The 14,502-nt window shown below is 39.7% G+C and overlaps 2 protein-coding genes across 3 annotated transcripts in view; one reads left to right on the top strand and one right to left on the bottom strand.

Annotated features, from left to right (window-relative positions):
- Positions 1 to 7,057, bottom strand: part of vps35 (VPS35 retromer complex component) — a 56,241-nt gene extending 49,184 nt beyond the window's left edge. For both annotated transcript variants that reach the window (XM_084330126.1, XM_084330127.1), the window contains exon 1: positions 7,007 to 7,057. In XM_084330126.1, coding sequence (XP_084186252.1) covers positions 7,007 to 7,009 — 3 coding nt within the window. In that variant the 5' untranslated portion in view covers positions 7,010 to 7,057. The remainder of the gene's footprint in view (positions 1 to 7,006) is intronic.
- A 1,762-nt stretch (positions 7,058 to 8,819) lies between these two features.
- Positions 8,820 to 14,502, top strand: part of orc6 (origin recognition complex, subunit 6) — a 29,272-nt gene continuing 23,589 nt past the window's right edge. The window contains exons 1-3 of the mRNA XM_084331198.1: positions 8,820 to 8,949; positions 12,694 to 12,820; positions 13,762 to 13,925. Coding sequence (XP_084187324.1) covers positions 8,885 to 8,949; positions 12,694 to 12,820; positions 13,762 to 13,925 — 356 coding nt within the window. The 5' untranslated portion in view covers positions 8,820 to 8,884. The remainder of the gene's footprint in view (positions 8,950 to 12,693; positions 12,821 to 13,761; positions 13,926 to 14,502) is intronic.

Raw genomic sequence — 14,502 nt, 5'->3', positions numbered from 1 at the left:
AGTAAACACAAAATACATTTTCTGGTATCCCTTCCCACTTCATCCAATCAGGAGAGAGAACCCTAGATCTTTTTTTTAACTTATTTCAAGAAATCTTGCTGAGACAAATGTTCTTAGTACTGCATTGGTAGATTATTATACTTGTTTCAAGGACACATTTGCTTAAAACTAGTTTTTATTTCTTGTATTTGTTAGACCGTCTTTGCCGTGTGGAGCTCTGTCTCCTGATTAGATAATGTGGGAACGGGATACCAGGAAATGTATATTCTGTTTACTGCAGAGCGGAGGGACTGGGAGACCCATGTTACTGACCAAATAATCTATAACAGTGATGGCAATTTTCTTATATACTATGATTCTACTGTCACCATGTATGCATATGCTCACTAGTCACTGTCTACATGTATTTATTTATTGCTCCATCTCCGCCCACTACAAACATGGGAACTCTCTAACCCCTGACCCAACCCCCCCCCCATCTCTTTGAGTAGTTGTCTCATAGTGCTGACCAAGGTGGTGGGTGTCGGGGTCTTGGCCAAGATTGCAGTGACTGTTCTACGTGCACCACCGAGGCCATGGATCAGCTTCTTACCGTCTTCTGTCCATGGTCTGTCAACGTGGTTCAGAAGTTCATTGCTGGGTTAAGTACTTCTATTCTATTCACATAATATGCTTACTACATATATCTATTCTATTCACATATATGCCTACCACTTGTATCTATTGCTATGTCCGCCCATCACAATCACGCGAACTGTCTAAAGCCTGTCCCGTCTCCCTGTGAGTGGCTGTCTCGGAGTGATGACCGGAGTGTTGGACGTCCCGTGATGAAGACCGGGAGGATGCGACCCTATCTGCGCCGCCCGTTCGCCTCAAATAGATCCGCTATCAGCTCTATCTTTAATCTTTCAAAAATGTTCAGTTGCTATCGCTATCAGCTCTATCTTTAATCTTTCAAAATGATCAGTTGCTATCGCTATCAGCTCTATCTTTAATCTTTCAAAATGTTCAGTTGGTATCGCATGCACTTATCTGTGTTTCACTACACACATGAGTGCATGCCTACCAACTGTTCACCTGTTTTATTGCAACACTACTATCACCGACATCTAAGAAGGGAGATCCCCCCTTGAATGGCCCTTCTAAGGTTTCTCTCCTCCACATTGCCTGTGGTGCATCTTTTCCTATTGCTAGGTTTTAGTGAGTTTTTCCTTACCTTCGCGTGGGGTATGTCTGGGAGTGTTGCATTTATTTATTTTGCATTTATTTTAAACTTTTTGGACTTTATGGTGTTCTTGTTTTGTTCTTGACTTATTGTGATGTTTCTTCTTGACCTGTTTAAAGAAGACGTGTCGGCCCCATGGGGACATTAACGTGTGTTGCCGGGCCTTACAAATACATTGTATTTGATTTGATTTATGGCTGTCACCTGTCGGAGTGTAGAGCTATTATCTTAACATGTAGACCACTTATTATAACAAACAGGAAAATACCACTTAGAGCACCTTTAATTAAATCTCATCAGACTTATCTGCCAAAAGGGAAAGGTCCAACCACTGAAAATATCAATCCCTGACTATAAGTACATCGGCTATAATGTATCCTAGTTTTTAGATACAAAGCACCTTTATGAGCAGCAATCTGAGACAACTTATCGCTAATTATCGATAACTGCATGAAATCGATAAGTGGCATTTTTTTTTTTGCATATGTGTACTTTTTTTTATACTATACTAAAATACTAGGTCTTGTGGCATGTTTTAGTTAAAACATCCCCATTTCATGTAAATTCAGTTTATAGACCACCGACTATAAAATGAGAAGGATCACTGTGGTAGTTTTGAATGGGGAAATCTGTAACAGTAAAGATGGCGGCAACGACAAAGAATTGCTGCAAAATAAACACAACACACTCAAAATACAACTCCAAAACGTTCCTGTAAACATGTTGTGACCTGTGTATTTACCACCCGTTTTTCAAAAAACAACAGGGCTTTTGAGGTGATGAAATCACTGCGCCCAGGCAGCAGTGGTTCGGCAAGAAATTGTTCAGAGTATGTATTTGCTTAGAAAACGAAAATGTCTAATTACATGTTTACAGGAAAGTTGTGGAGTTGTATTTAGAGTGTATTTCGTGACTAGGCTACACTGGCACACCTACTTCCAGTGAATGGCGCTAAGCTAGGCTAACGGTGCGGCTGTTCCCTACGCCTAATGCATGCACAGAGAAGAAAAAGGTATGTATCTGCTTGTCTAACTCCAGGTATGGCAAATAAGCTAATTTCCCAAAAAGTTGGCGTGTTCCTTTAAGAGATTTAATTGGACGATATTTAGAGCTGCCGCGGTATTGATGTTTTCCTTACCGCACAAATTTACAAAATATTTCCTACTGCTGCGGTTATTACCATGCACACAAAAAAAAAAAAAAAAAAATGAATGCATTTTTTTTTTAGTAGTAGTCTACTCTTTATAGCATATAGCCTGCCTCTAGTCTAAATGTCTATCTTTAGAGGATGACTTTGCAGCATGAATATTGTTTGGGATTCGGCAAGCACGCATTAGTTATTGAAAGTGAAACACGGATTCGAAGTTTCCCCTCTGGTCGTGCGCCGTTCACTCTGTGTCGCGGGCAGGGGTGGTTACCCCCCCGACCCTTTCTTATTATTATTACTATAAAGTTACTACTTTATAATAAAGGCATTCGTTCTGTGGCATTAACATTATATAGTTATACGTTCAATAACATCAGCGTATTTACCGGACCATAGCAAGGCAAGCAATACATATCTCAGTTCCTTTCTTTGCTCAGAGCGTGCTGAGTTGTCCCATTCTGCGGTCTGTTAATAAAGTTTTCAATCAGACAAGTGTATAGAACGAAGGGCTTTTATTATAACATTAGTTGCAGACAGTAAAATCATTATGTCTCGTTTAGTACTCCTGAGGAGCGATGGTAGTCCACTCCGGCGGGGAGCTAAAGCTAACGTTATTAGCCGTATTGTGATGAACGTGTGACGCGTCTCTCTTCTGACCAATCAGTGGTCTGCAATGTTTCACGTGACTTTTCTGGTACCCAATAGGGTCGCTTGGAACCTCGATAGAGGAGTAGGGTATATCTGCAGAGCCACAAGCCCAACGAGAGGAGGGTACTTTATTATTATTATTATAAAAAACAGCGGTGATGCGGTATTCAGCCTACTCTGCGGTGGCCGTGATGTAACAGCGATACCGCGGTAATGCGGTAATCGCGGCAGCTCTAACGATATTGGCCAATCACGGTTCACGGACATATCGGTATTGGTCAAATTATGTTGGCCGATAGGTGCAGATATTAAAACTATTTTACAGAACATAATGCAGAGAAAAATGCTTGGGGTATATATATTATAAAGAATATCAGCTGATATATCAATATGGGAATATTTGACTCCCCAATATCGGTATCGACCTCAAACATCCAGTATTGGTTGGGCTCTACTGTGCTGTAATGAGTGGGACTAGGTGCTTCCATCAATATTATCATCTGATATTGATTATCTGGTGAAGAGGACAAGGTCACTGTGTCACAACTAAGGACAATTTTTCAGCTCTAACTAATCCTGCAGTTGTCCATCGAGTAAGTGACTATTATAATCATCATGATGCATAGGGCACATAGTGCTTGATATGACCAGCTATGTACACAGTTGGTCTATCCATGTATAAAAAAATATGCAAGTACGTTACTTATGCCAGGCCTTATGGGCCGTAGGCGTGTTGTGAACAGTTGTGATAAAGATTGTATGATTATGTATCTATATGTTATGATGACTGTATGTTATGATTTATCTATATACCAGTGACAGTGGCTCAGTAGGTAGAGCGGTCACGGTCATCTGGTAAGCGTAAGGTCCCCGGTTCGATTACCGCTCCTCCCAGGCAGCATGTTGAAGTGTCCTTGAGCAAGACACTTAACCCCTTTTGCTCCCGATGAGCAGGTTGGCAACTTGCATGCTTGCCTCCGCCGTCGGTGTGTGAATGTGTGCGTGTGAATGGGTGAATGTGAGGAACAAAATTGTAAAGCGCTTTGGATAAAAGCCGTTAGATAAATGGCACCATTTACTATTTAGATCGTTAGCTAGCCTATATATTGTATAATCAGTTTATGGGAAACTGTGTGCTGCGTTAGCTAGCTGATGCTCTTCACTGGAGAACCCCCCCTCTACCTTGACTGAGGTGCACATTCTAGAACAGACTCCTTACAACATGACAAGTCGTCAGCTGCTGACCCGGGACCGAGTGCCTCTCCATCCAGGAGGCCAACTATAAACAGAATCATCTGCAAACTGTACAACAATACATAACTGTATAGCATTGTGCATAGTGTGTTACAATGCTTCTTAGCTTAGCAGCACTGTATTGTATTTTATTGTTATTACTTTATCATGTCTATTTTAGTATCTATTCTATCTTATTATTGTATTTTTGCACAATCAAGGCGGGCATGGTCATTTCACTACATGTCTGGATGTGTATGTGACAAATAAATCTCTTGAATCTTGAACATGTCTGTTCTCATATTAACTTCGACAGCCGTTTGTGTGAAGAATATAAAAGGAGAGGAGACAGAACACACATCTTTTAGATGAACGAGTGGATGAATGAAATTAAAGGAAAATGATGAAAGGGCACCATTAACTGTATGTTATGATTTATCTATAGATCAGTGACAGTGGCTCAGTAGACAACAATACATGTAGTTCGGCAAGTTGATTATTTTTAAATGATATAAGTATAACATTATTTTTAGGGATGTCCCGATCCGATCATGTGATCGGAGATCGGGGCCAATCACGTGATTTTCAGAAGATCGGAATCGGGGGAAGAAAATCTGTTTTTTTTTTTAATATACTTTTTTTTAAACTAGACTAGTTCATAGACATAATTATTCTGCACTAAGCCAATTTTATATTTTATTTTATTATTTATGACTGAATGTAACTGAACTTGTGAAGCTAGTCAAGCTACCTCTGTTACTGCACTACCTTTGTTATTGCACTATTCTGCACATCATTTGTTTTACATGGTTATGTTGTGGTTTATTTAGATTTATTTTTATTTTGTTTTGAATTTTGATCCAATGCTGCAATAAGTGAAAAAATAAGCTATATATCCATGTTGGATATAATGGATATACTGTTAAAAAAGCCATATCCATATTGGATATAATGGATACTGTTAAATAAAAAATAAAACCTTGAGGGTCAATTTGATTGAATTTTTTTCTTTTCTTTTTTCTTAATGCATTGCCGAAGGATCAGATCGGGAAAAATCGGTATCGGCAGATACTAAAAATCACATGATCGGGAGCAAAAAAATGCGATCGGGAGACATCCCTAATTATTTTATATAAAATATGTTATCAATACAAAACTTCTCATACAGTTTCTGTAGCAAATTATTTGCTGTATTGTGCATTTTCTTTCATATTTAGGCTATCCGATTAAGAAAAAAAAAAAAAAACACTATAATTGACAATGGTGTTGTAAAAATTAAAACCTTTGTGTACTTCAATATCGGTGTACTTTATAAACACAAGATGAATTGTATCACATAGGCCTATAACAATTAAGACACCTACTAGTTCTGAAGGAATTTCAACAGACGTGTCCTGCGTCAATAAAGGCTCTATAGTACCAACAGAAATCTGAATGCAGTTTCATGATAAGACTGTGAATAGGCTAAGTAATTTGCTTAACGTATCAAGGTGGTTGAGGTAGACTTTCAGTCTAGTAGTCTATTTCAAACATGTTATCTATGCCAAGCAGTAGCCTAGTCATAATAATAATAACTTTATTTGTATAGCAATTTTCATACAGAAATTGCAGTTCAAAGTGCTTCACAGCAGTAAAGAAAATACAGGCATAAGCGAGCATAAAAAAAGATAGAGAGGTAGCATGGTAAATAATAATAATCAAGCTATTGTTAGGACTGTGAACGTGTGAATTAATTAATTTCAGTTCAGTCCCATTTTAATTCCCTGACCTGAAGCCGATTTGACCCAAACATGCTAGAATCTGGTTACTTGGTCATTTGACAGACCACCCACACAAGCTTAACAGGCACACACACTGTAACCTAGTAATAATGCAGCTACCGTTACTGTGCCAATTGACCATCATGCTGCACTATAGCTCTGCATCCCAGCAGCTCCACGACATCATGGCAGCAGGGATCAGTCATATGACTTCTCCTCGGTGCAAACCAGACTAGACTACAGCCCCATCATGCAGCCAAGCAAGCAGACGGTGTCAACAATCACCACATTGTCAAAATAATGTCATCAATTCTTCTCCATCTGATGACTAGCTAAATGCGAAAACACAAATCTGATGATGAGATCATTGAGATAATTGAACAACATGTTTAGAAATGACAGATGATGTGTTTAATGTAACGTGACTCTGTTTGCCTGGGTAAGTTAGTACTAGTGACGTTAATGCACAAAAAGGGGGGTTGTGTTACCAATCAACAAGTCCATTTACTGCACAACAATTCACGAGCTGTTGATACTTGCATCTTAAATGGATGTTAAGCAACATAAAGGGGACGTTACTTAGGACTTCATCACACTAACATTACTTAGCTAGAGGAGCCAACACTGTTCCGGTGGAGAGAACATGTCATCAGACCACACGCTCATGAACATCACAACGACAATGTGAGCATATAGAGGGTGACCTTATATACAGTAGATAGCCCGAATCCATTAAACATGTTGATATTGGCATTGTTTATGGTAGATATAATAATAACGCTATGGCTCCGTTGGATAGCTTGTTGGCTAGCTAGCTAGCTGAGCTAACGTTAACCTAGCTAACAGGCCGTAGCTGCAGCAGAAATAACTGTCCAGTCTGCTGTCTCTCAGCCGGAGGGAGGGAACCACCAACACTTATTATTGTTATACAGACAAATGCAAAGCAAACCAGTGGAAATGGAATAGATAGAGTTGCAGCTGAACGCTACTCACCATGGTTATCAGATGTGTGTCAGAGGAAACACTGGCTGGAGTGATGATAGTCCTGCTGCTGTCATGTGACCAGACTGAGAGCAGAGAGCCAGAGGAGACACTACTGCACTTCCGCGTTACATGGAGCTCGTGACCACTGCACTTCCGCGTTACATGGAGCTCGTGAGGGGGGGTGAGAACATATCTATGGGTGAGAAGACAACTGCACTTCCGCGCTACATGGAGCTCGTGACCACTGCACTTCCGCGTTACATGGAGCTCGTGAGGGTGAGAAGACCACTGCACTTCCGCGTTACATGGAGCTCGTGAGAGGGAGGGGTGGAGGGGGAAAGAGACCGCGCGGGGGGGGGGGGGGGGGGGGGGCACACACACACACACTGACGATGACAGTTAATAATAATTAGTGCTGTCAATAGATTACATTTTTTTTTAACTAATCTCACAATTTTCTGTAATTAATCTAGATTAAAAATAGTATTTTTCTACTTAAGACCGAAGCTTGTAACAGATATTTACTTGAGTAAAATCATGGAATTAATGTAAAATCAACACAAAGAAAGTATATTTCGATTCAAAGACTATTTTAATAGCTTTCTTTGAATACAGTTTCTCTCCTGTGATTGATTGATTGATTGATTGATTGATTGATTGATTGAAAAGTTTATTAACAGATTGCAGAATGGGTACAATACAGTACAGCTCAATACATACAATTGTTAAGGGGATGCAGATCAGAGAAAGACTTTCGTCTTGTTTACATCAGGGTCCCCCATTTTCAATTCATCATAACATATATGACATACATGACATACAGATAGACAGTACTGCTACATCTATACATTTATGACATATCAGATTTGCAAATACAGTACTGTTTGTGATATAAAAAGTGTCCAGAAAAAGAGTGTATATACATTTGACGTAGAAACTGTACATTGGAGGAGGTTGGGTGGGTGGGGTGGGGTTGGGTGTGTGGGGGCTGTACATTGGAGGGGGGGGGGGGTTGGGGTAGGGGGGACACACACACTGTACACTGTACATTGGAATACTGACAAAGCCATACTTGGTATTTTACTGTACAACTGGGTTCAACAAATGTTCAACAAAACCATCAACATTGACTCAGCTAGACCTCTTTCTTATATCCGCGGCGCTAAGATTGAAGATTTTTCACTCCATAGATTAATCTAGATTAATTTATTTTAATGCTTTAATGCTTTATCATTTACATTAATCTCCAAAGTTAAAGCATTCATTTTGACAGCCCTAATAATAAACAATAATAATAAACAATTAATTAATTATAATAATAAAGAATGTACTGTCTATCTGTATGTCATGTATGTCATATGTTATGATGAATTGAAAATGGGGGACCCTGATGTAAAAAAGACGAAAGTCTTTCTCTGGTCTGCATCCCCCAATTGTATGTATTGAGCTGTACTGTACTGTACTGTACCCATTCTGCAATCTGTTAATAAAGTTTTCAATCAATCAATAAATCAATCACATGTTATAAAATTCGACCACACACAAAAAAAGTACAAAAGTATGTAGTCATATTATACTTTTGTACTTTTTTTTTGTGTGGTCGAATTTTATAACATGTGATTGATTTATTGATTGATTGATTGAAAACTTTATTAACAGATATGATATTATAAATGAACAACATACACAACACGCAGACGTAACGTGAGTACGTACGTACGCGCTCACCCGCCGCAACCAATCAAAATCTCGAGATCTGGGCACGTGGTGTTGGTGTGAAATTTGCCGCGAAGTTCCCTCTCACTTCCGCTCCGCTCACAGTTCAGTCAGCAGGGACTCACCGCAGTCATAACCGGCACCTCCTGTTGGTGTTCACCGTTCAACATCATGGAGAAAGAGATGTTTTACAAACTTGCCTCGAAAATGGGCATAACTTCTGCGAGAATAATCGGGTGAGTTGTTATGAACCGGTTGTGTTTAACCCTTTCACTGCCACACGACAGAAGGTAACCCTTTACTGTCTATCATCACACAAGTTACACATCCGACGGGTAAAGGGTTAACCTTCTGTCGTGTGGCAGTGAAAGGGTTAACCGGCTGTGTGGATATGTTGACTCTTTATTAGGCAAATTATGTACTACAGTATGACTAGCTAGAGTTGTTACTAACTATATAACACGTAATTTATTTCATATCAACTCACTCACTACTACTATTATCCTGGTGAATTGAAAATGGGGGACCCTGATGTAAACAAGACGAAAGTCTTTCTCTAGTCTGCATCCCCTTAACAATTGTGTGTATTGAGCCGTAGTGTATTGTACCCATTCTGCTATCTGTTAATAAAGTTTTCAATCAATCAATCAAAAACTGGCGTGGCGTTGTGTCCATAGATGTCTATGGTTGTGTCAGCCATGAAACAGTCCTGTCGAGGGACATATAAAAGAAGGAAGGGTCATCGCGTCAGAACACCAGCGTCCTGCTAGATGCCCAGATGAGCTTTGTATGCATTGGCTTGATTGATTGATTGACCTTCGTTCGTTACGTTGGCATTCGAATTCTAAATCAACATTCGGATTTTTAAATTGTATTCATTCTGTTTAAACCAATGGGGTTTTTCTTCACAGTTGCAGGTAAAGATTAGGCTACACACTAATATTATAATATAAAAAAAACTGATTAGTTATATTCATTAACACTTTGATCGCCATGGTTAAATTCATAATTTACCATCCCTAGCCAGCTCTGGATCGCCATGGTTAAATTCATAATTTACCATCCCTAGCCAGCTCTATTTGTCTATGGAGAAGTTCCCCTTCTTTGCAGGGCTATAACTTTTTAAATTGTATTGCTAAATTGACATTATTATGGCCCATTCAATGTCTTATATCTATTGTTCAGGGTGTAGCAATGTTATACTTTTTCATTCACATATTCATACTAAAATACGGTCTAAAGTATAAGTATGTTTTTATCGTTTTCTGCAGCTTTCTCCAGAACTTGATTTATAGCCCTAAATGCATTATATTGATGATCAAATACAGTTTGATAGCGATCGGTGCCAGATAAAAAATTTCAACTGCACGTAGTTCTAGAAGTTACTACGTATGATCTGATGTTGACCGGATGGGCGGGGGGTCGTTTATAATTCCGTGGGCAACGTTATATCATTCATCTAGTGTGGGTGATATGATCATTAGAGCAGTTAGTATATAGAGGACATTAGAAAATAACGCTGAAACTCACCGTAGCTTCCTCGCGCCGTTGGCAGATGAGCGTGGAACAGAATTTTTTCTATTATGGGATGGAGAAATACCCGATCCATTTCCAGGTTGTATAATAATAGTATATACGTCCAAATCCTGTTGTTTATCGAGTTATTGGCAACGGATCGCTAAGTATTGTGTCGAGCTCGAGTCCCGGGACCTATAGCGAGTGATGGGACCGAATTGAAATGAGCACCAGCTTCTACATCCTGTTTCTCCCCTGGGCGATCCCCCGATCGGCCACCAGATGGCGCTCTTGAACCGTTAGAGAGTTGAGTGGAGCTCAGCAGTATATCTCAGATCCCCGGGGGAGAAATATGATTTCGATCACAGATTTTTGAAATATTGATATCAAAGACGTGTTACGGCGTCTTCGGCAGAATGAGCATGGCGGGGAAAGACGAGTTTCGGCGTCTCCGGCGATTAAAGTGTTAAATAAAGTTGATTTAATAAAAAAAAAATACTAATTTAATCACTTTATTCAAATTGAGGATTTAGTTTGAGGATATTTATAAAAAAAAATTAATAATAATTTAGGTTTTTTTTTTTTTTTTTTTTTATTAAAAACGAATGTTCTAACGTTCGCTCGAAGAACCCTGACGAAGTTCGAATCCCAAAAACAGGCTTCGGGCACAGCCTTATATGGGGGTACAGGTAGAATAGTAATGTTGTAGTTTAACTAGAACCAACACTTTAACACTACACATATTTCTATCTATTTATTACACAAATATTTACACTACATCCATACCTAATTTTAGCATAAAAAAAAAAGAAAGTTAGTATTTTGTTCTTTAGGTTGTATATATTTTGTATAGTGTTTGGACTTGATTCTTTTTACTTTTTTACTGTATGAACTATGAAGCACAATCTCAAGGGGCCCTTACAGAACCAAGCATTTCACTGTAATATACATGTACCTTATACACGTAACAATTAAAACAACTTGAACAACTACATTCAAATCTGAGCCTAGCCTTTTCAAGCTGGGACAGCATCTAGGCGGCCCGTCCTGACCTGCACAGATACTTACAGTAGGCTGTTTTAAACACGGATTGATCTCAAATGAAGTAATGACCTACACCTAAAACGATCATACAATTATTAAGTAGTTGCAATTATGTCCTAATCCAGATCACTTGATTATACTACTGGTTTATTGAAGGTTCCCAGCAATGGCCAAAAGAACATTTGGGATGCAGCCGTTGCTAGTAATTACACACCAAAGCTAGGGGACACTTTATCTATGGACATTATATGGAGGCTACATCACTAAATTGGGGCGACAGTCCCAACTCCCAAATCACTCTATTGGAGGTAGAGCAGTCGTCTGGCAATCCGGAGGTTCCCGGTTCGATTCCCGCTCCTCCCGGGCAGCTTGTCTATGTGTTCTTGAGCAAGACACTTAACCCCTAATTGCTCCCGATGAGCAGGTTGGCACCTTGCATGGTTGCCTCCGCTGTCGATGTGTGAATGTGTGAGTGAATGGGTCAATGTGAGGAACAAATTGTAAAGCGCTATATAAAAAAGCAGCCATTTACCATTTAAATATTTCCAAAAGTAAGCTTAAAAACACATCTCGTCACCTTTAGCCTTTTAATGCATTTTGCCACTTTGCAGCCTTTTCATCCACACTGATTATTGTAAACACTGATTATTCTAAATGAGAGCCATTTCATTGTTGCTTATGCTGCTATTTTAATGCATCCTGCCACTTTGCACTCATTACATCCACACTGTGATTATCGTTTTGTACATGAGAGCTATTTTATTTTTGTTTATGGCATGCTACTGCTGAGTAGGGTTGCAGCGGTGATGTGAAATCTTCCATGTATAATAAACTCACGACAACACCGGTATTACCGGTGACGTGCTGTATAGCACTTGCTTTGATCTTATGCTGCTACATTTATCCACTAAAATAAACTGAGTTCAGCCTGTTACTTTACCATAGAACCTAGATTAAAACGGAGAAGAAAGACTCGGGTTTTAAACTATTAAACAGGCAGGTTTTAAACTGTGTGGGGAAGAAAGACTGTCATGTTTTAAACTGGGTGAATGAATGAGAACTTAATTTAACAGATTGCAGAATGGGTACAATACAGTACGGCTCAATACACAAATATTGGGTATTGGCTCTGTCGCTCTGTCTGCATTGCTTTTACCCCTTTCCTTATGATCTGCATTGTTTTTAGTCTATTTTACTGCTGTGAAGCACCTTGAGTTTATATAAAAATAATAATTGCTCTCAAATGGGCAGACATACACCAGTTGTCAAACCATAAGCATTGCAACACTTGGGTACAAAAGGGTCTGAAAGTAATCGGCCCTCAACAATGAATAGCTTTTCATTGATGACTGATCTGTAATCGGATTGTAATTACATTTCTCAGTGTGATGATCAAACGCATGCATGTGTTCACTCCACAGCCAGGCAGAAGAGTACGTGCGGTTGTCCCAGGTGAGGTGCACGGGGCTGGGCAACATCACGGCTACAAGCAAGGCGGTGATATGCCTCGAGCTGGCGGCTACCTCCATGAAGCTGCCCATGGACAAGGTAAGCTTTTAATGCAACATATTCTGGCTACGGGTGGGACCTTTATTAAGTTAAGTTGTACCTTTTATTAACTATTCACTAATTGCTTGGACTTCACTGGCTACACGCAGGTTGCAGCACTGGTATGTTTTCATATATAAGGCTGTTCTTGGAAAACTTCCATGGTACATCAGTTCCAAGCTTGAAATAATTAAAAACTCGCTCAACCTCAGATCCAGCACCTGGATGCGCTTTAAAATACTGCCTGTGCGGACTGAGGCAAGTAAAAGAAGCCTATTTTATTTTGGTCCTGGAATGACCTCCAGACACGTCTCAAAGTGGCCTCTCTGATCTCCTTCTATTGTTTTAAACAAATAATATCGGAAATCATTTCCACCTGCTGCTCCTGCTTTGATGTTGAATCAAACGTTTTGGTTGATTGCTATTGTTTTATTGTGGTTGTATTTTTTTTAACTGAATTTTACTTCATTTAAAATATGGAATATGTGCTTTGTCTTCAGGAATATGCTCTTTGTCTTCAGGAATATGCTCTTTATCTTCAGTAATATGCTCTTTATCTTCAGGAATATGCTCTTTGTCTTCAGGAATATGCTCTTTGTCTTCAGGAATATGCTCTTTGTCTTCAGGAATATGCTCTTTGTCTTCAGGAATATGCTCTTTGTCTTCAGGAATATGCTCTTTATCTTCAGGAATATGCGCTTTATCTTCAGGAATATGCGCTTTGTCTTCAGGAATATGCTCTTTATCTTCAGGAATATGCTCTTTGTCATCAGGAATATGCTCTTTGTCTTCAGGAATATGCTCTTTGTCTTCAGGAATATGCTCTTTGTCTTCAGGAATATGCTCTTTGTCTTCAGGAATATGCTCTTTGTCTTCAGGAATATGCTCTTTGTCTTCAGGAATATGCTCTTTGTCTTCAGGAATATGCTCTTTGTCTTCAGGAATATGCCGTCAGGCTCTCTGGGCTGAACCAGAAGGTGTACCAGAGCAGCCTGAAGGCCATGGAGTGTCTGCTGGGTCTGGAGTCTCACCTCGGCCTGCGGGAGCTGGCGGTTCAGTACGGCTGCATGGAGGCGGTCAGCGTGGCGGCGCACATACTGGAGAGGTGAGGATTCAAGAGATGTATTAGTCGCATACATACACGAGCCATGTAGCGAAAGGGAGGTGGCCATGCCCGCCGTGATTGTGAAAAAAATACAATAATAATAGAATAAAATAGAAGAGATAATAGATGAGACATGATAAAAGGTACTAAGATAAAATACTATACAATAGGGGTGGGAATCACCAGAGGCCTCACGATACGATACTATCACGATACTTAAGTCACGATACGATAGTATTGCGATTCAAAATATATTGCGATATGCTGAGTATTGCGATTTATTACCTTTTTTGCAATGTCTGTGGGAAGCCTGGTCCCAGCTGCTCGGAATGTGTTTTTGTTTTGGCACAGTGCAAACGGTTGTGCACTTGTGTCGTCTAATATGGCATCAGGTCTTACTGCACCGTCTGTTCCTGACTTTTGGTGACAACGTTGCCTCCTCCCTAGATCCAGGGTATGCACAACAACAAATCATTATTCTTGATTGGATTAGGTTTTCACGGTAACCATCCTTCCAGGCCTTCTCTCTTACTACATAATCACCAGCAAGCTTAGTCGGGTCAACACTAGAACGTTT

Source organism: Notolepis coatsorum (genome assembly GCF_963971535.1).
Source record: "Notolepis coatsorum genome assembly, chromosome: 15".
Lineage (NCBI taxonomy): Eukaryota > Metazoa > Chordata > Actinopteri > Aulopiformes > Paralepididae > Notolepis > Notolepis coatsorum.
Note: the sequence above shows the minus strand (reverse complement) of the source record. Positions and strands in the feature narration are given on the sequence as shown.